The 27,921-nt window shown below is 37.5% G+C and overlaps 1 protein-coding gene across 1 annotated transcript in view; it reads right to left on the reverse strand.

Moving 5' to 3' along the window:
• F8 (coagulation factor VIII) overlaps positions 1-27,921 on the reverse strand; it is a 158,208-nt gene that overhangs the window by 82,644 nt on the left and 47,643 nt on the right. The window contains 6 exon segments of the mRNA XM_037199375.1: positions 1,116-1,269; positions 4,567-7,192; positions 7,195-7,512; positions 10,153-10,362; positions 22,828-22,978; positions 26,340-26,554. Of these exon segments, the coding sequence (XP_037055270.1) occupies positions 1,116-1,269; positions 4,567-7,192; positions 7,195-7,512; positions 10,153-10,362; positions 22,828-22,978; positions 26,340-26,554 (3,674 nt within the window).

The following is a 27,921-nucleotide window of genomic DNA, read 5'->3' on the forward strand; positions in this document are numbered from 1 at the left end:
TTGTTGTTGTTTTGTTTTTTTGAGATAGAGCCTATGTTACCTTGGCTATCCTTAAATTCCCTACATAGACCAGGTTGAACTCAAACTCATAGAGATCCACCTGCCTCTGTCTCTGCCTCCTGAGTGTGGGAGTGAGAGTTGGGGGAGGGTTAAAGGCATATGCAACCATGCCCAGACACATAGTCCTTCTCTCTTACTTAGGAAGTGTTTGAATGATGTAAAATGTTTATTGCATAATACATAATTAAAAAGAGACAGAATTACATATATTACATATGGTATAATTTCTAATACATAAAGATAAAAATCAGGCAACAGATAAGGAATATACATTAAAATGATTATTATAGGATTATATTCAACTTCTTAACTTTTATGTACTTTAATTTTTTCAGATGGTAGAACACATTATTTTTCCCACTGGTGTATATTAGTTTTCCCATTGGTGTATATTCATTGTACATAGTACTGTGTTACACAAGGGTATTTTCATACATGTACATAATGCAGTTTGAACATATTCATCACACAGTCCTCTACCTTCTTCTTTTCCTCCTCTCTCTCATTAGTTATTTTTGTTCCTATAGACCAGGTGTGTTCAGCCTTTTCACACTATGACATGATATTATCTACTAACATTCACAATGAAGAATTGTACAACTGAATTTCAAAATAAATGCAAAAAAACCCTCCATAATGTTTTAAGTAAACTTGTGATTTTGTGCTAGGACACACATATCTATATTTGGTTGCATGTAGTTTTCAGGCTGTAGGTTGGACCTAGACTAGTGGTTCTCAACTTTTCTAATGCTTTGATCCTTTAATATAGTTCCTCATGCTGTGGTGAACCCCAATCATAAAATTATTTTTGTTGCTACTTCATAATTCTAATCTCGCCATGGTTATGAACTGTAATGTAAATATCTGTGTTTTCTGATAGTCTTAGGTGACCCTGTGAAAGCGTCATTATACTTCCCCAAGAGGTCTTGACCCACAGGTTGTGTACCTCTGGCCTAGCCTGTTTAACTTTCATACCATATGTACATATATTATTTTTATAATCAGAAGCAAACTAAATATATAGAATTTTTGTAATTCCATTGTCCTTAACTTACCATAATATTGTCTTCAACTTCTGCTCTTATATATGGTCCCAACAACCCCAAATGTTCATTTAGTTCTCCCCGGTACAAGGGTTGACTAAAGGAGCCATCAGTAAATTCTTGAAAAACTACTTTCTTGAACTGAGGTGCATTGCCACTTTGATCCCTGGAGAAAAAGCAAAAGAAAAGCAGTACTTTGATAGACCCACGAGGAAGGATGCCTCACACTTTTGCTTTCCCTGTATTTGAGATATGCTTAATAAAATTGATGATAGATGGTAAATGCAATGGTGTAGGGAGGAAAGAAAGAGATATGAAAGATAATTTTCAGGAGTGAAGGAGGTGGCTCAATTGGTAGAGTGCTTACCTAGCATGCCAGAAGCCCTGGGTTCCATTTCCGGTACAGCATAAACTGGGTATGGTGGCTGTAACTCCAGCACCCAGAAGGCTGAAGCAGAAGAATCACTACAAGCTTGATCTACACAGCAAATTTGAGAATAGCCTTAGGTACCTAAGTCCCTTTTACAAGAAAAAAAATAATCTTCAGGTTTCTAGTTTGAACAAGTAAGTGTATGATGATGCAGTTTTTCAAGATGGATAGTGCTTAAGGGGTAGGTTTTGGTTTTGGTTATATACAACACTATGTGTACTGAATTGGCAAATGCCAAATATTTAGAAGTCAGCAGTTCACAAAAATTTATGTCCTTATTTTATTAGATAGCTAAGAAATAATTTGCATGGTTGTAGTGGTTTGAAAGAAAATGGCCTCTAAAGGGAGTGGCACTATTAGGAAGTGTGGCCTTGTTGGAGTAGATGTGCCCTTATTGGAGAAAGTGTGTCACTGTTGGGGTGGGCTTTGAGATCTATGCTTAAGTTACATCCAGTGTTACAGTTCACTTCCTGATGCCTGCTGATCAAGATGTAGAACTGTCAGCTCCTTCTCCAGCACCTTGCTCGCCTATATGCTACTATGCTCCCTGCCATGATAATAGACTCAACTTCTGAAACTGTAAGCTAGCCTCAATTAAATGTTTTCCTTTATAAAGTTGCCATGGTCATGGTGCCTTTTCACAGCAATTGAAACTCTAGCCAAAATAATGGATAACCACTCCATCTCCTTTGAAATATTCTCTTAGGACTTTATTTACTTATTTATTTATTTGTTTGTTTACTTATTTATTTAAATTCCCTAAAAGCAGGGGTTTTTTGTCTATTTTGTCTACTGCTTCATTCCCAGTAGTTGGAACAGTATCTAATACAAGGCACATATTCACAATTTATTATGGAATGTTGAATAAATGTAGGCCTTAAAAACACCCCAAATATAAGAGATACAAGTTTCTATTCTTTGGATCTCTTTTAAAAATTTAAAAATAACAGCTTAAAATTCTGAACTGAAACATACACATAAATGTCTTTCATTGAGAAATGCAGACACCTCCCAGAAAACTATATATCCCTTTCTACTCATACCCTGCTATCTCCCCACTAAAGGTAACCATTCTTCTGATATTTATAATAATCTTATTTCTTTGCTTTTCTATAAATGTATCTCTTCTAACATACTTTCTTAAAAATTGTTCAGTTTTGCTTGTTTTTTTTAACTATATAAGGTGCAACAGTATACATATCCTTGTTTTTTCTTTCACTAAGCATTATAATTGAGACATTCATCTATGTTGTAGTTATAGCTTATGTATTCTCTGTTATTCACTGTTGTATTCCATAAGATTAACATACTCCAATTATGGGTTATTATTAAATTTGGGACTTGCAAATAGTCCTGCAAATGAACCTTCTGGTATATGTCTTTGGTGAACAAATACATGTATTTCCTTTGGTCACACATGCAGGAATTGAATTGCTGACAGGCATATTTTAGGCTTTGTAGATATTGCTACACTGCTTTCTAAATCAGCTGGTTTATTTTCCATTTTTAACAACAATAAAATGTGGGAGTTCCATTTGCTTCAAATCTTCAAAACACTTGACCACACTTTTACATTTCATTCATTCTGGTGATTGCACAATAGTGTCTCATTATGGTTTTATTTTACATTTCCATGATCAAGAAAGTGGTGTGTTTTTCCATTCTATAGTTAATATCCTCATTCTTTTTGGCATACTTTTTGATGCAAAACATCAAGTTCATAATTTTATTCTTTTTAATTATTTTTAAAGATTTTTTTTATATTTATGTACATATATGTCCATGTGTGTATGTTACATGCATATCAGTGTCCATGGAGGTCAGAAGAGGCTGTTAGAACTCCTGAAACTGGAGTCACAGGCAGTTGTGAACTGCCATTTGGGTCATAGGAACCAAACTCAGGTCCTCTGCAAAAGCAGCAAGTGCTCTTAAATGCTAAGCCATCTCTCCAGCTCCAAGTTCATAATTTTAAAGCAGTGAAATGGATATTACATTGGCTAATTCTTCATGTATCTTTAGTTAATCATTTTTATTTTCCCACCCTGAGATTAATAAATCCTGTTTTCTTTTTTCTTAGATGTTTGTGGCTTTATCTGTTCATCTAATGGCTTTGCTCCAAGTGCTTGTTGAGGTAGAATTTTTCCTTATTGACTCTGATGGAAGCATTTTGATGTATTCTGATGTAAGGAGTCAGTTCATTCAGGTCATTTTTCAGTTTTTGTGATAGCACTTCATTCTGTAAACTTCCATTTAGATTAACTGCAGGCTTATATCCATCTAGAAAGGCAAGTCTATTTTATTAAGGCTATATAATAGTTCTTCTGAACCAGCTCATAGAGATATAGAGACAGACAGTAATCAGTTTAGGTGGGGTGTGGAGAACTTAGTCCACCTCCATGAGACATCATCAAGTCTCAGCCTGATGGAGCAGCCTGTGATTTTCTTGTTATTATGTAGTGTTTTGTAATCTGATTTTATGCCCAGTCATCCTCACCTTTCCATTTCACTATATTTTTTTATCTTGTCTAATATTTGAGTAAATTTCAAAAATTTGTTTTATGAAAACATACTATAATGAACAAGATCCTCTGATGGATCAGATCTGAATATGAGGGAAATATTAGGAGTCAGGAATTACTTCAAAATTTGAGGTCTAAATAAATGAAATGAAGGAATGGCCATTAATAACATGATTAGGAGCTGGATAAATGGCTCAGCAATTTAGAATACTTGTTGTTCTTGCAGAGGACCCAAGTTTAAGTCTCTTCCCTAGCACAACCTCCTTTGGATCTACTAAAATTAAATGATTCATTTTTCTTTTGGATTTCCCATATTTTAGAAAACATCCCTACCTACATCTTCAACTTCTTTACCACACACTTCACTTCTCCCACTTTCAGAGATCTTTCAAAAAAAGATTCCTCTTGCAGCTCATAGGGTTGATGGATGATGGTGACTTAAAAAAAAAACATTTTGGCACCTAGTAATGTGAAAGGTCACAACAGCATAGAAAAAGCCCCAATAGATACAAACCTATTTTGTAGAACATGAGGAGATGTACTCATCCCATAGTCCCAGAGCCGCTCCACAGCTGCAATAAAATAGTGCCGTGTCTTCTGTTGAAAGCTGCGGGGATCCTGCTTTATATTTTCACCATAAATGTCAAAATCCTCATTTGTTTCAACAGTGATGGAATCATCATAGTCAGTTGCTTCTTGTTCTGACTCAAGAGCATTAAGTTCCCTTTGATGGCGTTTCAAGTGTGGTGGATTTTGAGAGCACAACCTTTGAATCTGACCTTGCTTTACCCAAGAGGTTTCTCTTTGGGGCCAATTTTGTTTCTCATTTCCCACTACTGAATGATTATTTTCATGAGGGTTCAGAGACAAAATCATGTCCCCTCTCTTAGTGGATGTAATTTCTGGTGACTTCTCTTTGGGTTTCCACTTATCTTTTGGCATCTGTGCAGCATGATGGTCCAGCAGTTTAGAGAGAATCTTTTCAGAGCTCTCTCTTGTTCCTTTCATTCTTTCCTCATGTCTATTTGCTTTATTGGATTTAATAGGCCCATGTGTTTTCTGAAGAAAGATCTCTTTCATGAGATCCAGGTGCCCAGGAGATTCATGGCTAGTTTTTGTAGGTAAAAGTTCTTTCTCATGAATGGAAACTTTCTTATATGTGCCTGAGTTTGTATTACTTGTCCCTGGTGAGGCAAATTTTCTTTGATCTATGATCATCTCCCATAGTAGGGTGGCTAAAAAAGAGTTATTTCTTTTGGTTTGTTTTAAGAAATGACTGCTTTCTTGAATTCTAGAACTTTTTGTCTTAAAGTTGTAAGTGTAGGATGATGCTAGAACATGAAAAAATTTGTCTTGGAATGGGATCCTCTTGAGATCTGTTGGTGGAAATGCTGATGTTTTTACAATATGTGATCTAGAACTATTTGTCTGAGTGATGCTTTTAATCATAGAAGAATCTGATAAGAGAGATCTAATAATGGACTTTTCCCCTTCCTTGCTGTGGTCTATCTGTATAATGATACTCTGTGCCAAAGAGTTCATGGTTTGAGGCCATTGAGTTGAGGCATTATTTACAATTTGCTGCTTGTCAAGCTCTGTTTCTTTTAGTGGGAGTCTGAATTGTCCCAAAGCTCGTTTACTACGTCGAGTAATATTATTCTTTTGGCTTGGATAGTTCTTTACCATTTCTCTGGTTTTATTTGTCAAACCTTCTGAATTTATTTCCCCATTCTCTTTTTTAAAGAAATGGGCCATGTGACTCTCTACTGTATTTGTTGAGTTGTTTATTGAGCTGATATCTTGAAGTATTGAAGTATTTCTAGTACCTAGAAAGAAAATGTCTTTCAGGGAGTTCTTAGAGCCAGTTGCTATGTGCACCTGAGGCAAAACTACTTTCTCTTTGATTGATGCTTCCTTCTCTATCTCTCCCTGAATATCTTTTTCTTGATTGTACATATTTTCTTGTACATTAGCCAAGGTGGTAAGAAATATGCTCATGTTGCTTGGAAAAACCCTGTGTTTAAGTCCTGTGTCCTTTGTGAATTCATCCTGTTCTACTATCACTTTATTCTTCTCTGACAAGAAAGTCTGATTTTTCACAGACTTTTCTAAAATTAAATATACTAATTGCTTTGGACTGGGCCCTTGCTTAGAGTTCAAGGAGTTGTTTCCATTGGTCTGTTTCATCCAATTTGCTGATTCTGGCAAGAAAAGCATTTTTAAAAATGGCATGATTGTATTTTCTGTATCTCGGGGAACAGGATCCTCATCTTTTTTAGGAAATATTTCTTTAGTTTTTGATGAGTCAGCTCTATTCAGCATATGGTTCAGTCTCAAATATGTAGTATTTTTGCCTGAAAGTGTGCCATCATGAATCAAAGATGTTAATTCTTGAATTTCACTATTGATTTTTAATACAGTATCCTGCAAGATTGCTGTAATATTCTCACTTGATGTTGGACTGTCAATGTGAGCTTTTCCATTAGTTGTTGAATGATTATATGTCTTGTTTGTTTTCATCAAAGAGATATTATCTTTGAATAAAGTATTATCTTTGTCTAACAAAGCAATTCCATAAAACCTCTTCTCTTTGAGTAATCTATCATTCTCCATTGATGATATATTATCTCTTAGTGAATTTTCTTGATTAGTCATTAAAGTTGCATCCAACAAGTTGGAATCACTATTTCTTTCACTAATGTTCAGAGGTACATGAGACCCAATAAGGGGACGTAATTTGTTACTAAATGCAGCGGTGCCTAATTTACTAATAAAGTGAACTGGCATATCTGGAGATCCTGAATAATCTATCTTTTCAGAAATTGCTGTCAAATTGTCTGACAGAATTGTTGTGGTCATTAGATTATTTGGCAAACCAGAAACTTGCAAATCAAGTTTCTTCCACTTTACTTCTATAGTTGTCTCCCAATTTTTATTTGATCTTAACTGGAGGCCTGACTCAGGGGTAAATACTATTTTGCCACTTTGATGGAGTTCTGGCCTGACTTGGACAACTTTAGATGGGCCTTCATTGTTGTATATTGCATCAAGTGAATGATCATCAGGAATAGCCTCATAGATGGCTTGTTGGTTATCTGATAAGGATAAGCTATGTGGAATAGGTTGACTCTGTTCCAAAGCATCAATAAGTCACTAGAGGAGACACTTTGTATTTTAAGCATCTCTGCTGTCTCTCCAAACTGAGGCTCAATCTTCTCTATATAATTTTTTAGAATTGTGGTGGCTTTGAATTTCTTTTTCCTAGTGTTAGGATGATTTGAATTCTGGAAAAAGCTCCTGGGTGCAATGACATTGTTGTCATTCACCAACTGTGTTGGAATATCTTCATATATTTCTCCATAATAATCACTAGTGCTCTTGTCACAACTAGAAACTTTCAGCAAGGCTGTCATACCTCTCTCCCGAAAGTCAGAATTATGACATCCCAAGACCCATAGACCTGAAAATGAGAAAGAATAAAACCATGGTTACTCAGAACCCAGGTTCTAGGGAAGTTCTGTATCAGGGGTTCTCTCTTATTCCTAGACAAATGAAGAAATGCTAGTCCAGACTATTACATCATAGGTTATTTGGTCAAATTCTCAACATCTAAAATAATTCCACTATGGTGGTAAAATTCATTATTGCATTGCTGCTACTGTACTATGGATGTTTCTGATCACAAGAAAGGGATATTGAGGACCATTGAGAGAGCTCAGTGGGTAAAAGTGCTTGCTTCCAAGCCTGATGACCTGAATGCAATCCTTAGAATCCACATAGTAAAAGGACAGAATTGAGTCCTGTGGTTGTCCTCTTACCTCTACACTTGTGCTATGGCATATGTGCCCAAACACATACACACACAGTAAAGTAATAAATGTAATAAAAATATTTGCAATGCTCAATTATGTAACATTTAACTATTTCTAATGTAGATATTCTCAAGAAGTGATTATAGAGTTTTTTCCCAACAAAATAGTGGAGTACTGATCAGTTATAGAAACCAGGACAAGGTTTTAATTCTGAGGTGGAGAAAAGTCCCAAGCTGATAATTCAGACTCAGGTCTAGAAAGAATGAGCCCAGAGTTGAGGACATTCAGAGTATAATACATTATGCTTTCACTCTCTATGGTGTGTGTTTATTTGTGCATGCATATGCCATGATGTATGTTTGTAGGTCACAGGACAACCTTGGGTGTTAATACATACCTTGCCTCCCACCTTGTTTGAGACAGGGTCTGCCTGTTTTCCTTTGCATAGGCCAGGCTAGATGGCCTGCAAGCTTCTGAGGATTCTCCTGTCTTGAATTCCTACCTTGTTGTAGGAGCACTGGGATTATGGACATATGCTACTATGCCTGGTTTTTTCCATGGGTTCTTTCTGGTGATCTATGACAAGTACTTTTATCACAGATCTATCTCCCTGGTCCAAAGTATCTATTATTTAAAATACTGGATTGATATGTAAGAACTAATAATAATGTTCTTTTTAATTTATATTTAGTCATATTTGTAATGCAAGAAGATGGCTGTATTACAAAAGTTCAGGCAATGTACTTTAACTAAAGACAAAAGTCTCTTCCTCTCTTCCCACTTCTCTCTTATTTTGAGACTGTGCCTGTGTAAGCCCTGGCTGATCTGAAACTCACTGTGTAAACCAGGCTGGCCTCAAACTCAGAAATATGACGCCCTCTGTCTCCTGAATGCAGATTTAAAGGAAGGCAGTAACATGCTCCACCCTTAACCAAAGTATCTCTGGATTAGGATTCTAAATCCATGTTAAAAAAAACTTGCATGTCTGTAATCTCAGAGGGTTGGGATGCAGAGACAAGCAGATCCCTAGTTAATCTATGAACTCCAAGTTCAATAAGATGCTGTGTCTCAAAAAACAAGGTGGAAATGAGAAGGAAAATCTTATTGGATCTGGAAGACTTATTCTTTGACTAAGAGTATTCATCTAATGGTGGTTTTGTAACTGGCTTGGAATAAACTTTGTGAACCAGATGCAAAAACTGAATATTATGAATATTATATGAAATGAAATAAATTTTATAAGTTAACTAAACTGGAAAACTAGGAGGGGAAACAGTAAAAACCAATAAAACAAACAAAAACAATATACATATAGATAACTATAACTCTATAAGGAGAAGAGGGTCAGAAAAAGTACTTTAAAGAGGTAGACAAGTATTTCTCAAAATTGATGAGACACCAAATTACATAATGAGGTATGAGAACACCACATAAAATAAACTAACCCCCCTCTCCTCTCTCTTTTTCTCTCTCCCTCTCTCCCTCCATCTCCAAGCATAGAAACATAATATTCAAACTATTGAAAATGAAAATAAGGAAAAATGCTTGAAGGTGTACAGATTAAAATAGGGAGCCTACAAAGGTATCAGTAAATGAGAACCAAAGATAGTGTTTTCTTAGAAGCCAGAAAAAAAACAGTATTTCAGGAGCAAAGTAACCAACCAACTTCATGGTTGGTACTGGAAGATCTACTAAGTCAAGTTTTAGAAATTATTAGCAAGCTAGAGCCCACTGCTACCATTTAGCAAACATACTTAAAATTATGACTCATGACAGATAAAGAAGTCTTTTTTATTTTTTTTATAGGAAAGGCTGCTTTGCTGCTTTTTTTGTTTGTTTTTCAATGTTAAGAATTAAATACAGTAACTTATGTGTAGTAGGCAAGCACTGTAACACTAAGCAACAATACTGAGTTGGTACTGTCATATATTACCAATGCCTACAGTGCCTGGCATATAGAAGATCCTTAATAAATGTTTTAAAAGAATGAATGAAATGTACATTTGAAAGTATTATACATAAAGATTATATACAAAGGTACATATAGCAGTATTATTTATACATACTAATTAAACTTAGAAGAAATATCTTAATTATGTTTATGTGGTTGTCTTTATTGTCAATATCTCAACCAAGTTCTAAGCTCTTTGTTCCTCATTGTAATACTTTCCAATCACCAAAGTAACAAATCAAAGTCACTTGAAATATTTACTACCTGTCCAAATACAAGGTAAAAGAACAATGAAACATTCACAGTTGTTAGTGAAATGATAATATAAATAGCGAACCTGGGTTTTCCATCGACATAAAGACAGTTTCTCCTGAGAATGGAAACAGGGTAAGTGTATCTTCATAGACCGTTTTGTGTTTGAAGGTATATCCAGAGAAGAAGATAGATAAGAAGTCTGTCTGTGCTCCAACACTGAGAATGTACCAGTATGCCACCTCATGCAAACAAACTGACAACTGCAAGCTACCAAAAACATAGCCATTGATGCCTACAAAAGAAATGGGGAACAAGAGATTCAGCTATATCTGGATTTATTATTTTGGATTATGATTGTTAGGATACAATTAGAAAATTATTACATGTTATGCTCATTACCTTACCACAGAAAAGAATTATCAATCAGGTAGATGGTTAATATTTAATCACCCAACTCCAATCCCAAAGTAAGGAAAGAGAGAGTCACATAAAGAGAGATTTGGATGTAAACTATGGAAAGTTTGATGAGGAACAAAGCATTTATAAAATCTCAAAGGATTTTCCTATAAATTATTAGTTGCATTGAAAAAAAGTAACTTATATAGATAAACTCAAAACAAATGATCAATGTTAGCATTGTATAAAGCTCCAGATTCAAAGAAACAAAAGACTAAATACTAAATACTAGGTCTCTGTATCATATGAAGAAAATGCAGTGGCAGTCACAACTAAAATATAGACACCAAAATGTATTATATCAGTGTGAAGTGTCCAGAATTTCATGATACTGGTTATCACAACACATATCTTTATTCAAAGGAAATATATGATGAGTTATTAAAAACAATAGGGGATGATACCTCCAACATATTCTCAAGTGGAAAATAATTAGTAAGAGTAGAGTGCCAACTCCAGAGAATTGGTCTCAGACCTCCACAAATGTACTGTGGAATCATCATGCCAGCACACATTCAATCTCCCCGTCTCTGTCACTTTCTTTCTTTCTTTTCTCTCATACACACATACACACAAAATAAAATTTAAAATGAATCATTTTTAAAGATTTTTATTTCTAACTATATTTGTGTGGGGGTGTATGTGTGCACAATGTGTACATGATTGCAGGTGCCTGAAGAGGATGTCAGATTCCCTGGAGCTGGAATTACAGGCAGTTGTGAGCTGCCCAATGTGGGTACTGGGACTCAAACTCTTGGGTCCTCTGAAAGCAGAACACCATCTTAACTATTGAGCAATTGTTTTTGTTAGCTTTAATTGTCAACCTGACAAAAATCTATAGTCATACAAGAGGAGAATCCTCAATTGAGGAATTGCCTAGATCAGGTTGGTTTGTGAGTGTGATGGCTATTCTTGCTTGTCAACTTGACTACATCTGGAATTAATTAAAACCCAGGAGGCTGGATACACCTGTAAGGGATTTTTTTCTTAAATTATTTGAAATGGAAAGACCCACTTTTAATCTAGATCTTCTAAGGTATCTTTTGAAATGTGAAGATCTACCTTTAATCTGGGCCACACCTTCTGTTGGCAGCCTATATAAAGGACATGGAAAAAGGAAGCTCTTCACTGGCATCAGAGTCTACTTCTTTGGGATTGTGGTATATACTGAAGACCAGATGAGACATCTAGCTTTATGGACTGAACAATCACTAGATTCTTAGATCTTCCCTTGGTAGACAGCCACTGTTTGACTAGCTGGACCACAGCCTGTAAGCCATTCTAATAAATCCCCTTTCTATTTAAAGATTCATTCAATAAGTTCTGTTCTTGTAGAGAACCCTGACTAATACAGTGGGCATATCTGTGAGGGATTGTTTTGATAATTAATTTATGTAAGAGGGTCCATTTCACTGTAGGCTGCATGATTCCTCAAGTAGGCAGTCCTAGGATATATAAAAGGCTAGCTATGCATGAGCCAGAGAGTGAGCCAGTGAGGGAGCCAGCAGTCAATGTTCCCCCTTGGCTTCTGTCTTCAGGTTCCTGCTTTGACTTCCAATCAGTGGTGGACTGTGGCCTGGAATGTAAGCCAAATAAACCCTATTCTCTCCAAGTTTCTTTTGGTCAGATTGTTTTATCATAGCCACAATATAAAACTAGAATAGCCATCTCTCCAGCTCCCTTAAATGCATTATTAATATAAGCAAATACATCAAACAAATACAAAGTTCAGAAACTGACACAGATATAAGTATAACTTAAATATATATGAAAAGGGCAGCATCTCAGAAAATAGGTAAAATAATGACCTAGTTGGTAAATTATTATGGAAAATACAACTGTCCATTTGGGAAAAAATACATTCCACATCATTTTACATCACTTATAAAAGTAGCTTTCACATGGATTAATACATGTCCTTTGTGAACTATGAACAACTGGAGGTGGGGGAATGTTACAACATTAGCCTGCTAGAGATAACAATATACTATAGAGTAGGAGTCTGAATCCACATAAACATATTTCTCCACAACTCTCAAATATATATATATATATATATTATATATATATATATATATATATATATGAGAGAGAGAGATTCATTTTATAATCCAAGAACCCTAATACACCAGTTTTACTTTTTTTAGACTCTATGTAACCATCTCTCTCTCTTGTTTTAAACATTGTCTCTATTAAAATAATATACTTTCACTGTCCAGACAGGTGCTTACCCTAATATTTGAAATGAGCTGTAGTAGGAAATAGAGAAGTGATGGATAGAAAAATAAAATCATAGATATCTAGTTTATACTACACTAAGGAAATAAATAAAATGCAATGTTATGTCAGGTGGGGAAAAAAATCAACAACAAAATTATGACCTTGGAGTGAAGAGGAAGAAAAAAATTATGTGTCATCTAAATTAAATACTATGAATCAGACTTTTGACAAAATAATCCATGTCTCTGAGTATATGAAAAATGTAAATGCAATTGAAGGGACTATAAAATGTGGTGATATATTGTTTGTGGTCTAATAAATAAAACTTGCCTGGATCAGAGGACAGAGCCAGCCACGGAGTTAGCCACAGAGGTCAGGCAATGGTGGTGCACACCTTTAACCCTAATCTCAGGAGACAGAGATCCATCTGGATTTCTGTGAGTTCAAAGCTACCCTGGACTACTCGAGATTGACTCAGTCTAGGAGAGAAACAGAGCAAGGCAGTGGTGGCATACACCTTTAATTCCAGCACTTGGGATCACACACCTTTAATCCTAGCACTAGGAAATTTGAGACAGGAAGTGATATGGCTGGGCAGAGAAAGAAATATAAGGTAGAGGAGGCGGGAACTCACACTTTTTTCAGGCAGAGGAGTTGGTGAGGCAATAGGTGGTAGCTGTGGCTGCTCTACTTCTCTGATTTTTCATCTTTCACCCTGATATCTGGCTCCAAGTTTTTATTATGAGACCATTTAGGATTCGTGCAACATCAAGCACCAAAAGTTTTAGAAGAAGGGAGAATAAAGTACTATGGCCTAGACTATAATAGGCAACTATTATCAGAAATTCAAATTAAATGTGAGGCACAGCTCAACTTGAAGCTAAGGACTGACATTAGGAGATAAGGGGCATAGAATTCTGATAGAAGGCACATAGTGGAAGGTGAGTATAACCTACAACATAACTTTTAAAGGTTCTGTTCTTAGGCAGCTTTTCCAAGATTTGGTTAGGAATTATAGTTACATTATATGAAATAGACAGGGTGATATGTGCTTATTCCATCCCATTGGGAATCAGGACTTCAAAATCATATATTTAAAATTTTAATATGGGGGAGTAGGTGGGGGGCAGGAGGGGAGAGAACAAGGTAATCCATGGCTGATATTAAAATTAAATTAAATTATAAAATAAAAAAATCTCAAAAAAATTTAATATGTAAGGTAGTCTTCAAAAGAACTATTAGTGTTACCTACTAGTACTGTATGACAGTCCCCTTTTACTCATACCCATTAGTAATAATGGTCTCCTACTTTTGCAATTTGATAGGTATGCCACGTTATCTATCTCACTGATAGAATCCTTTCCTAGTAGTATAGTAAGATTAAATTTGTACTATGTTTTAGCTATTCAGATATGCATTTATATATAAAAATACACATGAATAATTTATATGCTGAATTGTGTTCTCCCAATTTTCATGTTGATGCTTGAAATTCCAATACTTTCAAATGTGACTGTATTTGGAAATAGGTCTTTAAAGAGAAAATTAGTTCAAATAAGGTTATTAGTGTAGATCCTAAGTTCTTTATAAGAAGAGATAGATACAATACAGAAAGACAGGTACAGAAAGAAGATCATGCAAGGGTATAGGGACAAGACAACATCTAAAAGCTAAAGAGAGACTGAAGAAGAAGCTAAGTCTTCTGACACTTTGATCTCAGACAGTGAAGAGATAAATCTAACATTTTAGAAAGGTTAATACCATGTATGTAGTATATGATTATATAATAATAAGAAAATGTTTGGGTCCCCAGGAACTACCACCCAATTCTGCCCCAGTTGCTGGCCAGCAGAGAAAGCTCCTGTGGGAAGCCTCCCGCACTGAAACCCCCCATCGGACCCTGCAATCTACAAGTTCCATACCCTGCCCTGATACCCACCCGCCTATGATCCCAGTAACTTCCTGAGGCATAGAAACCAAACTGCCAGCTCTCACTGAACCAAGAGGTGAGTGACTCTACTCACACCCAGAGAGTCCTGCCCCTGGGACCCAGGCCTTGGGACACAGCCTGTCCCTGGGAACTCCTACTCAACTCTACCCCAGTTGCCAGCCAGCAGGAAAACTCCTACGGGAAGCCCCGCCCCCCCAAAAAAAACCCATTGGACCCTGCAATCTACAAGTTCCACACCCTGCCCCTATACCCACCCGCCTGTGACCCCAGTAACTTCCTGAGGCACGGAAACCAAACCACCACCTCTCATTGGAACAAGAGCTCACATTGGACCAAGAGTGGCTTTCCGAGATGTAAAATCTACCAACTCTCATTGGACCAAGAGAGGCTTCCTGAGACACAGAATCTGTTAGCTCTGACTGAATCAAAAGCCCTGATAAGACCAGGAGCAGCTCTGTGATTCAAAGAATCAACTAGCTTGGGTTAGGCCAAGAGCAGCTCCCTGAAATACAGAATCTCCCAGCTCTAATTAGATCAAGAGACCAGATTGGACCCAGAGAGGCCCCCTGAGACACAGACACAACAAGCACAGAGTGGACCAATAGCAACTCGCTCAGATACAGGCACTTCTTATACCTATTAGAGGAGGAGATGGGCAGACATCAAGGAAAAAATACATACAACAACAAAAAGAGCAATATGGTGTCACCAGAACTTAGCCCTCCTCCAACAGCAAGACCTGAACATCACAAGGTAGAAGAAGCAGAAAAAAAGCAACCTTAAAAATAGCTTCATGAGGATGCTCAAGGCCTTTCAAGAAAAAATAAAAAATAAAATTGAGGAAAAGACAAACAAAATATTGGAAGAAATTAATAAAGAAATTGAGGAAAAGACAAACAAAATTGGAAGAAATCAATAAATCCCTTAAAGAAAGCCAAGAAAATCATGAAAAAGCAATTAAACATGTGAAGGAAACAGTTCAAGACCTGAAAAGGGAAATAGAAACAATGAAGAAGACACAAACAGAGGGAATGCTGGAAATAGAAAATCTGAGTAAATGAACAGGAAACATAGATGCACACATAACCAACAGAATTCAAGAGATGGAAGAGAGAATCTCTGGTGTAGAGAATACAATAGAGGAAATAGTTTCATCAGTCAAGGAAAATACCAAAGCCAAAAAAGTCATAACACAAAATGTCTAGGAAATCTGGAACACCATTAAAAAGCCAAACCTAAGAATAATAGGGATAGAAGAAGGAGAAGAATACCAACTCAAAGGCACAGAAAATATATTCAACAAGATCATAGAAGAAAACTTCCCAACTTAAAGAAGGAAATACTTATGAAGATACAAGATTACAGAACACCAAATGGACTAGACCCCCCCAAAAGTCCCCTTGCCACATAATAATTAAACAACTAAACCTACAGAATAAAGAAAGAATATTAACAGCAGCAAAGGAAAAAGGCCAAGTGACTTATAAAGGCAGACCCATCAGAATAACACCTGACTTCTCAATAGAGACTTTGAAAGCCAGAAGGACCTGGACAGATGTAATGCAGACACTAAGAGACCATGGATGCCAGCCTAGACTAATATAACCAGCAAAACTTTCAATCACCATAGATGGAGTGAACAAGACATTCTAAGACAAAACCAGATTTAAACAATACCTATCTATAAATCTAGCCCTACAGAAAGCACTAGAAGGAAAATTCCAACCTAAGGAAGTCAGATACACCCATGAAAACACAGGCAAAAGATAACCCCACAGCAGGAAATCCCAAAGAAGGGAAATACACATACATTATCACCAAAAGATAACAGGAATGAATAACCACTGGTCATTAATATCCCTTAATATCAGTGGACCTAATTCACCTATAAAAAGACACAGGCTAACAGAATGGATATGAAAGCAGGATCCATCCTTCTGCTGCATACAAAAAAAAAAAAAAAAAAAAAAAAAAAAAAAAAAAAAAAAAAAAAAAAAACAAAAAAAAAAAACACTCAAATTCAAAGGTAGACACTACCTCAGAGTAAAAGGCTGGGGAAAGTGTTTCCAATCAAATGGTCTTAAGAAGCAAGCTGGTGTAGCTATCCTAATATCCAACAAAATAGAATGAAAATGAATCAAAAGAGACCAAGAAGGACATTACATACTCATCACAGGAAAGATCCACCAAGATAAAGTTTCAATTCTGAACATTTATGCCCCAAACACAAGGGCACCCACATATGTAAAAGTAAAACATTACTAACGTTTAAATCCCCACACATTAATAGTGGGAGACTTCAACACCCCACTCTCAACAATGGACAGATCTGCCAGATCAAACCTTAACAGTGAAATAAGGGGCTTAACTGATGTTATGGCTCAAATGGACTTAATGGATATCTACAGAACATTCCACCCTAACAAAAAAGAATATACCTTCTTCTCAGCACCCCATGGAACTTTCTCTAAAATCGAACACATACTTGATCACGAAGCAAATCTCAACAGATACAAAAGAATTGCAATAACCTCCTGTATTTTATCAGACCACCATGACGTAAAGTTAGAATTCAACAACAACACAAATTACAGTAAGCCTACAATCTCATAGAAACTGAGTAATGCCCAACTGAATCACCATTGGGTCAAGGAAGAAATAAAGAAATTAAAGCCTTCCTAGAGAGCAATGAAAATGAATGTACTACACACCCAAACTTATGGGACACTATGAAAGCAGTGCTAAGAGGAAAATTCATAGCACTAAATGCCCACATAAAGAAGTTGGAGAAATCTCACACTAGTGACTTAACAGCACACCTGAAAGCTCTAGAACAAAAAGAAGCAAAGTCACCCAGGAGGAATAGACACCAGGAAATAATCAAATTGAGAGCTGAAATCAATAAAATAGACAAAGAGAACAATACAAAGAATCAATGAAACAAAGAGTTGGTTATTTGAGAAAATCAACAAGATAGACAAGCCCTTATCCAGACTAACCAAAAAGCAGAGAGAGAACATCCAAATTAACAAAATCAGAAATGAAAAGGGGGACATAACAACAGACACTGAAGAAATCCAGAAAATGTTTAGGTCTTACTTCAAAAACCTGTACTCCATAAAATTGAAAAACCTAAAAGAAATGGACAATTTTCTGGATAGGTACCACATTCCTAAGTTAAATCAAGACCAGATAAACTATTTAAATAGACCAATAACTGTAGATGAAATTCTAAACGGTCTTTTTTTTTTAAATTTTACAATACTATTCAGTTCTACATAATAGCCACAGATTCCCTTGTTCTCTCCCTTCCTGCCCCCTCCCCTTCCCCCAGTCCACCCCCCCCATTCCCACCTCCTCCAGATCAAGGTCTCCCCCGAGGACTGGGATCGACCTGATAGACTCAGTCCAGGCAGGTCCAGTCCCCTCCTCCCAGATTGAGCCAAGCATCCCTGCATAAGTCCCAGGTTTCAAACAGCTAACTCATGCAACGAGTCCAGGACCTGGTACCACTGCCTAGATGCCTCCCAAACATATCAAGCCAATCGACTATCTCACCTATTCAGAGGGCCTGATCCAGTTGGGGGCCCCTCAGCCTTTGGTTCATAGTTCATGTGTTTCCATTCGCTAAACGGTCTTATTAAATAAGAAACACAAAGCCAAATAAAGACTTAAAAGCCCAAGAGATTCGAGCACTAGTGAAGAGCCAAGACCACCTTATCTTACCACTCGCTGCTGTCCTTCTTCTTCTGAGAGAGAGAGAGACCTTCTTCCTGTGTATCTTGAGTTTTATTGCTTTCCCGTTCTGCCTCCTCATTGGCTCTAAGCCCAGCCACATGACTTCCTTGTCACTGCCTGTCTATACATGCTTCCTGGTCTCTATGGTTGGTACTGGGATTAAAGACTCAAGGGTCACCATGCTTGGCTGTGTCCTTGAACACACAGAGACTCTGCCTGCCATGTGATCAGATTAAAGGCATGTGCTACCACCACCTGAATTCTGTTCCTGGCTTGCTAATAACCTCTGATCTCCAGGCAAACTTTATTAACATACAAATAAAATCACATTTCAGCACAATTAAAATATCACCAGAAATAATCCCTAAGGAAATAGAAACAGTCATTAAATGTCTCCTAACCAAAAAAAGCCAAGGACCAGATGGTTCTACCAGATCTTCAAAGAAAAGTTAATACTAATGCTCTTTAAATTGTTCCACACAATAGAAACAGAAGGAACATTACCAAACTGCTTTGATGAGGCCACAGTTACTCTGCTTCCCAAGCCAAACAAAAATACAACAAAGAAAGAGAATTACAGACCAATCTCCCTCATGAACATTGATGCAAAAATACTCAATAAAATATTGGCAAACAGATTCCAAGAACACATCAAAAAATTATCCACCATGATCAAGTATGCTTCACCTGAGATGCAAAGGTGGTTCAACATATGAAAATCTGTCAATGTAACCTACCATATAAACAAACTGAAAGAAAAAAAAACCACACGATCATTTCATTAGATGCTGAAAAGGCCTTTGACAAAATCCAACACCCCTTCATGATAAAGGTATTGGAGAGATCAGGAATACAGGGAACATACCTAAACATAATAAAGGCAATTTAGAGCAAGCTGACAGCCAACATCAAATTAAATGGAGAGAAACTCAAAGCAATTCCACTAAACTCAGGAACAAGGCAAGGCTGACTGCTCTCCCCATACTTATTCAATATAGTACTTGAAGTTCTAGCCAGAGCAATAAGACAACAAAAGGAGATCAAGGGAATACAAATTGGAAAGGAAGAAGTCAAACTTTCACTATTTACTGATGGTATGATAGTATACATAAGTGACCCCAAAAATTTGATCAAGGAACTCTTACAGCTGATAAACACCTTCAGTAATGTGGCAGAATACAAGATTAATTCAAAATACTCAGTAACCCTCCTATATACAAATGACAAATGGGCTGAGAAAGAAATCAGAGAAACATCACCCTTTACAATAGCCACAAATAATAGAAAATACCTTGGGGTAACTCTAACTAAGCAAGTGAAGGACCTGCATGACAAGAACTTTAAGTCTCTGAAGAAAGAAATCGAAGAAGATGTCAGAAAATGGAAAGATCTCCCATGCTCATGGATAGGCAGGATTAACATAGTAAAAATGGCAATCTTACCAAAAGCAATCTACAGATTCAATGTAATCCCCATCAAAATACCAATACAATTCTTCACAGACCTAAAAAGAACAATACTCAATTTCATATGGAAAAACAAAAAACCCAGGATAGCTAAAATAATTTTGTACAATAAAGCAACCTCTGGAGGCATCACAATCCCTGACTTCAAGCTCTACTATAGAGCTACAGTAGTAAAACCAGCTTGGTACTGGTGTAAAAACTGACATATAGACCAATGTAATCGAATTGAAGACCCTGACATTAATCTGCACATGTATGAATACCTAATTTTTGGCAAAGAAGCCAAAAGTATACAATGGAAAAAAGAAAGCATCTTCAACAAATGGTGCTGGCATAACTGGATGTCAGCATGTAGAAGATTGCAAATAGATCCATATCTGTCACCATGTATAAAACTTAAGTCCAAGTGGCTCAAAGACCTCAACATAAATCCAGTTACACTGAACCTTGTAGGAGAGAAAATAGGAAGTAGTCTTGAACGCATTGACACTGGAGATCACTTCCTAAATATAACACCAGCAGCACAGACACTGAGAGAAATAATTAATAAATGTGACCTCTTGAAACTGAGAAGCTTTTGTAGAGCAAAGGATATGGTCAACAAGACAAAGCGACAGCCTACAGAATGGGAAAAGATCTTCACTAACCCCACATCTGACAGAGGGCTGATATCCAGAATATATAAAGAACTCAAGAAACTAGACATCAAAATACCTAACGGTCCAATTAAAAAATGGGCCATAGAGCTAAACAGAGAATCCTCAACAGAAGAATCTCAATTGCTGAAATACATTTAAGGAATTTCTCAACATCCTTAGTCATCAGGGAAATGCAAATCAAAAGGACTCTGAGATACCATCTTACACCTGTCAGAATGGCTAAGATCAAAAACACCAAAGACAGCTTATGTTGGAGAGGATGTGGAGCAAGGGGAACTCTCCTACACTGTTGGTGGGAATGCAATCTTGTATAGCCACTTTGGAAATCGGTATGGTGGTTTCTCAGAAAATTGGGAATCAATCTCCCTCAACACCCAACTATACCACTCTTGGGCATATACCCAAGGAATGTTCAATCATACCACAAGGACAAATGCTCAACTATTGTCATAGCAGCACTATTTGTAATAGCCAGAACCTGGAAACAATCTAGATGCCCCTCAATTGAAGAATGGATAAAGAAAATGTGGTACATATACACAATGGAGTACTACTCAGCAGAGAAAAACAATGACATCATGAGGTTTGCAGGCAAATGATTGGAACTAGAAAATATCATCCTGAGTGAGGTAACCCAGACTCAGAAGTACAAAAATGGTATGTACTCACTTATAAGTGGATACTAGATGTAAACCAAAGGATAACCAGACTGCAACCCACAGCTCCAGGGAGAGTAGCTTGTAAGTAAGACCCTAGGATAGATACAGGGATCGCCCAGTAATGGAGAAATGGATAAGATCTACATGAGCAAACTGGGGTGAGGGTGCGTAATGGAGGGCAAGTGTCAGGGGAAAGAGAGCTTAGGGGAGTGAGAGGTCCGAGCTGGATCAGGAACATTGTGGGAGAACAACAAAGAGATACCATGATAAATGAAGACACCATGGGACTAAGAAAAACCACAGTGCTACGGAGGTCCCCAGGAATCCACAAGGCTGACTCCATAATAGACTACAGGCAATGGTCGAGAGGGTGCCTAAGCTGACCTACTCTGTTGATTGGATGGCTGAATACCCTAACTGACATCATAGAACCCTCATCCAGTGACTGATGGAACCAGATGCAGAGATCCATGGCTGGGTCCCAGGTGGAGCTCCAGGAGTCCAATCAACAAGAGAGAGGAGGGATGCTATGAGCAAGAGATATTGAGACCATGATTAGAAAAAGAACAGAGGGGGCTGGAGAGATGGCTCAGCGGTTAAGAGCACTGACTGCTCTTCCAGAAGTCCTGAGTTCAATTCCCAGCAACCACATGGTGGCTCACAACCATCTGTAATGAGATCTGGTGCCCTCTTCTGGCCTGCAGTCACATATGCTGTATACATAATAAATAATAAATAAATCTTAAAAAAAAATTAAAAAAAAAAAAGAACAGAGACAACTAGCCAAACTAGTGGAAACACATGAACTATAAACCAATAGCTGAGGAGCACCCATGACATTGGACTAGGCCCTCTGGATAAGTGAGACAGTTGTTTAGCTTGAACTGTTTAGGGGGCCCCCAGGGAGTGGAACCGGGACCTGTCCCTAGTGCATGAGCTGGCTGTTTGGAGCCTAGAGCCTATGGTGAGACACTGCACAGCCTTGGTGCAGGGAGGAGGAGCTTGACCTGCCTCAACTGAATGTATCAGGCTCTGCTGACTCCCCATGGGATTCCTTGCCTTGGAGGAGGTGGGAATGGGGGCGGTTAGGGGAGAAGGCTGGGAGGTGGGAGAAGGGGGGACAGGGGAATCCGTAGTTGATATGTAAAATGAATAGAAAATCTCTTAATAAAAAAAGAAAAAGAAAGTATTTTGAAATGAGTTATCTTGGTATGGAATAGTTGGTGAAAAGGAGTAATATAAGAGATAAAATACAAATTAAAAGGCCAGGGTAGCCAAATAAATATTGAAAGGAAAAGTGGTTAGTGGATTTTTAAAATATGCATTATATGGTCACAGTTATTTATTTACAGTTCATTCATAACAGATATTATTTAGACATCAGTTGGGGCTGTCAATTTCCCTTTACCAGATGTGCATTAAATATAAATGATTCTCTTTTTTGTTTTTGTTTTCCAAGACAGGGTTTCTCTGTGTATTCATAGCTGTCTTGGAACTCTGTAGACCAGGCTGGCCTGGAACTCAGAGACCTGTTTGCCTCTGCCTCCCGAGTGCTGTGATCAAAGGTGTGTGCCACCACCACCCAGCTATAAGTGATTCTTTACTTACTGTGCATGATGTTGGAGGTCTGGAACTCAGGGTCCTGGGGCTGTGTATCAGCTGCATTGGGGAGGAAGCGTTGCATGTTCTCTGTGATATACCAGCTTTGGTTCTCATCAAACAGAGAAAACAGGATGACATTTCTCTTGTCTGACATCATCTGTTAATAACATATATGAAAAGGGAAAAGGAAATGCCACTCATATTGTAGGTAGGAACTAGCTGTGCAGGATGGAGGGATGTCATATACTCATCCTTTGGCTCAATTCATTTCCTCTGAACAGTCACTATATGGCATGTCTTGGAAGAGAGATAGGCACTTTGAATGATGAATATATGTTTAAAACTAATGCAACCCAGGCAGGAAAGTAGCTGTATCTAGTAAATTTCATTCTTTCTGGACCCAAGATCATATACCGGTACAGTTTATAGCCTCATTTTCTCTATGTTTAATGTAGAGAAATATAGATCTTAAAGATAAGTCATCCAGGTTAAATAAAATCAAACCATTCCTAAGTTTCTATCTTGCAACTATCTTTCCATAAGCCTACCAGCTTATAGTAAACTAAAAATATAAAAAGGAATTCAGATATGACAGGATGAACAATGAATAATACTGATACCTTAAAGATTTTGTTCTAAAAAAATCAATATATTAGAATAGCACTTTGTATTGTGAGCCAAATTCATGAGTTTAACCTGCTAATTGAGTATAAGATTTAATGTCTAAATTTCATATGTGTAAATTTCATTTTGTATAACCCATAGTTGCAAAAGCTAAAACGCTGAAGAGAAAATTGGAGAACATCTATGTCAGTCATCTTCCAAAAGCTGGTGGGAAAAGTACAATTATGAAACATTCTTAGGACAGATATTTAATCATATCCAAATATTAAGTTCAAAGTCCTACTATTCTGGATTTGTATACCATATGTTATACCTTCACTTAAGTACTTTGATCATTAAACCTATGAAATGCCTTCAACTAGTAAGAATTTATATTACAGCCCAAGGAGACCAGCTCCAAGGGCTGCAGAACAGGGCTCAAAGAAAAAGCTGCAGCACAGTGAAACATAACTTTTTTTTTTATCTGAGGGGTATAGGAAGAAACATACATGCTCTGATGGTTGTAGCTGCAAGTTTCTGTCCCGCCCAGTCCCACAGCTGTTCAGTCTCAAGTAAACTGAGGCTTTATTAATTACAAACTGTTTGGTCTATGACTTGGGCTTATTGCTAGCTAGCTATTACATCTTAAGTTAACCCATTTCTATTAATCTATATTTTGCCCCACGGCCTTGGCATTACCAGTCTGCTGGCATCTTGTTGCTCCTTGGGCAGCTGGATCATGTCTGCCCCCACTCTGCCTTCCTCCTCCCTGTATCTTTCCTTGGATTTCCTGCCTGGCTATAACCTGTCTTGCCATCGGTCAGAGCAGCTTCTTTATTAACCAATGGTAGCAACACATATTCACAGCATACAGAAAGACCATCCATGGTAGATGGTAACTTTATTTCTGTGTTTGTTCTCTTTTTTCATCTAGGCTTCTCTGTCTATTTTCTTATGAAGTCTCTCTCTTTATTTTTTTTTTGTTTGTTTTTTCTTTTTTGAGACGGGGTTTCTCTGTGTAGTTTTGGTGCCTGTCCTGGATCTCACTCTGTAGACCAGATTGGCCTTGAACTCGCAGAGATCTGCCTGGCTCTGCCTCCCGAGTGCTGGGATTAAAGGCGTGCGCCACCACCACCCGCTCTCTCTCTCTTTATTTTTACAGCTCAGCTATATATATTTAAGAGAAACTTTTATGTTGAATATAGGAGTTACATTTTAAGGTCACAGTTCAGTAAATGATAAGAAACAGAGTCATCCCTATACTTACAAGTCGTAAATCTCAACTTCTTAATTGGCTGTAAAGTACAACTGCAGCAGCAAATATATCAGTCATTACATTATCTAACATTTTGTGATTAGCAGAAATGCCGGGCTTTCTAGAAGTGTTTACAGAAAGAGAGCTGTGTCATAAATGCTTTGGTAGGAACTCAGGTTTGCCTTAATATGAGCTCACTAGGACATTCTCCAATAGCACAGTGATAATAAAAGCATTTTTAAATCTTGAAATATATTTTCCTACCTTGTATGTAATTTCTGATTACCTAAGAACACCTGTAGCCCTCATTAGGGGCTAGAGTTAAGTTATTTTTTGTAACCTTGACTAGTCAGAATATATTTTTACAAATTGAGGTCAGGAATGGGTGAAAGGACTAAATCATTTGCTAGCTAGTAATAATAGGGCTGTGTTTGTATTTACAACCTAGCTAGGCAGTTCAGCTGTGTGACCTTGTGATAGCAAGGCACCTGGTCTAATCTAAAGCTCTTTTGAAGCTTTGTATAACCTAATGATGTACAGGAAACCTGTAACTGTAATTCTCAGCATAAAGATTGAAGGAATTTAGCTAGTCTGGACTCAACTTTTCTTTTTGGTTTGTTTTTTTGAGACAGGGTTTCTCTGTGTAACAGATGTGGCTGTCCTGAAACTCACTCTGTAGACCAAGTTGGCCTTAAACTCACAGATTCACCTCCTGAGTGTTGGGGTTAAGGCATGTGCCATTACTGGCCAGTTTAGATAATTTTCTAAAGCAGTGGAAATAGTGCTAACAATGATCAAAATAGTTTTATATTTTTCTCTATTTTATTCAACAAATATTTGCTCCTTACTAAATGTCACATAGTGTTGTAGATGTTACATATGTACTACTTTTGTTTTCTGACAGGGTTTTGCTCATATGAGAAGCTGGCCTAGAAGTTCCTATGTATTCCAGGCTGGGCCTGAACTCAAAATTCACCTAACTCAGCCTCCCTTTACTGAGATTGGAGGCATATGTCACCTACATGGCTAATTTTAAGGTGCTTTTTGATTCATTCATGATGAGATGTTAGGAGAGAAACATAGGCTATAGACATAAATTTGTAGGTTTAAAAAATTACAGAGGTTGGGAGAGTATTCAGTTGGTAGATGTTTTCCTAGCATGCACAAAACAAAGAGCCTGATCCCTAGTACTGCACAAACTTGGCATAAACTGACACACACTTGTATTCCAGTATTCAGAAAGTATAGGCAGGAGGACCAGAAGTCAACAACCATATTCAGCTACATAAGTAGTTCAAGGCCAGCTTGGGACACCTTAAACCCTGCCTCAAATAAAATTTGCCATCTAAATGTAGGTGGCAACTGGACAGGTAAAAATGGGCAAGATCCTTGAGGGGAAGCAAAATCCCAGATTGGGACTGAGTATTATAGAAAGAATCTAGTGTCCTGGCTTTTCTGTTTATCCAAAAGGCAAGTTTCTTAGAAAGCTCAATTTAATAAAAGCTAAGTGGAACTCAGCTTAATCACTTTTATTGGGTTATAGTTTCTACAGGTTATAGAGGTACCTATATTAAGAGAGTATAGGGAATATCTCTAAGTTCACAGGCATTTTATTTCACTTTTAGTTTCAAACTTAATACTTGGTAGGGGAAGATCTCACCTGGTTTCCTCTTTGATCTATAGATTCTTTGTAGCAGATGAGAAGAGGGCCAATGAGTCCTGAAGCTAGATCTCTCTCAGGGTTGATGAAACTTGAATAATAGCGGGTCAGGCATCGTGGATCCGATTTAGTTGGTCCATCTTCTACAGTAACTGTCCATTTATACTTGAATATCTCTCCTGGATGAATTGGCAAATCCTTCACATGTTTTATACCTACCCACACCCAAAATAGAAATAGATCAATTAGAGTATAGCAAGCTATATATTTAGTAATGTTGAATTAAGTTTGGCCTAAACCTGCCTCTATACGTGTTTCAACTTTGTGTTAAAGGTTTCTGTGCATAGAAACTACAACCTAACTTGTTATATAAACAATTTTAACTTGGAAGTATACTCTTGTAACAAGTAGCCAAGTCTTAGCAAATCATAACAGCTAAACCTCTAGCCCATTTAAGGCTGAAGCTGTGAAAACACCATATAAGACAACTGCTAGCAGCATTTAATCAGGTTATTTCTATGTCATTTTCTGTTCTCTGTCTGTAAATACAGTCTGTGGGTATGTGTGGTTAGGTGGAACATTCTGAATCATTTGTAGTCCAAAATTAATTAATGAATTATTACTTTTCTCAAGTAAATTCTGTCAAGTTAAATGTATCTAAAGTTCCCCTTTTAACAATAATTATGTTTTTATTTCAAGGGAACTACTAACCCATATGTGAAAATTTTCAGTAAACAGAAAGTAAAATGACACCTACTATAAACTGAAGATTCAAAAAATTATTTTATACAATAAAAATGGGCCCAGGAAATATTTTTTAAAAAACTTTTTATTGATTCTTTGTGGTTTTTACATCATGCATCTTGATCCCATTCATCTCCTCATCTCTTCGTATCTGCCCTCTGCCCTTGCAAACCCGCTACCCCAAAAAATATAAAATAAAATTTAAGAGAAAAGAAAAAAAAGAAAAACCTCATCATGGAAGCTGTACTATGACACAGTAAGCCACACAGTATACCCTTTAGTTCATATATCTTTTCTTGCAAGTGTTCATTGCAATGAGTCATTGGTCTGGCTTGAGACCTCTGGTCTCTGCTACACTATCTATACTGGGCTCTCACTGGGACTCCTCTGGGATATCCTGTTGTTGCCTGTGTTATGGAGATCCTGCAGCTTTGGGTCTGCAGGACTGGCCCCTTCACATACTCCAGCAGATCATAAATGGGGTGGATGTTGGGTTGGGCCCTGGTTCTGGGCCTGGGTGGTTGCAGGGTTGGTCAGCTCACCAGCTCTCCCTCATTCTCACCACTGGGGTGGGCTCTCCAGCACTGTCCTGGCTAGTTCACCATATGCAACAAGCAACAAGGGGCAGGGCAGGTTCACCTTCAGGCCTGGTTCACACACACCTATACCACCAAGGCCAGCTCTACTGTGTTGCCCAGTTGAGGTGCAGGGCATGCTATCCCAAGTGCTGCAGCTGGTGAGGGGCAGGGCCAGCTCTCCTGCTCTCACGACCTCAGGACCTGCTTTCCCACCTGCCACAGGCAACAAAGGGTAGGGAGGGTGAGGGTGAGGATGGGAG

The sequence above is a fragment of the Peromyscus leucopus genome, chromosome X (genome assembly GCF_004664715.2).
Source record: "Peromyscus leucopus breed LL Stock chromosome X, UCI_PerLeu_2.1, whole genome shotgun sequence".
Taxonomy (NCBI): Eukaryota; Metazoa; Chordata; class Mammalia; order Rodentia; family Cricetidae; genus Peromyscus; species Peromyscus leucopus.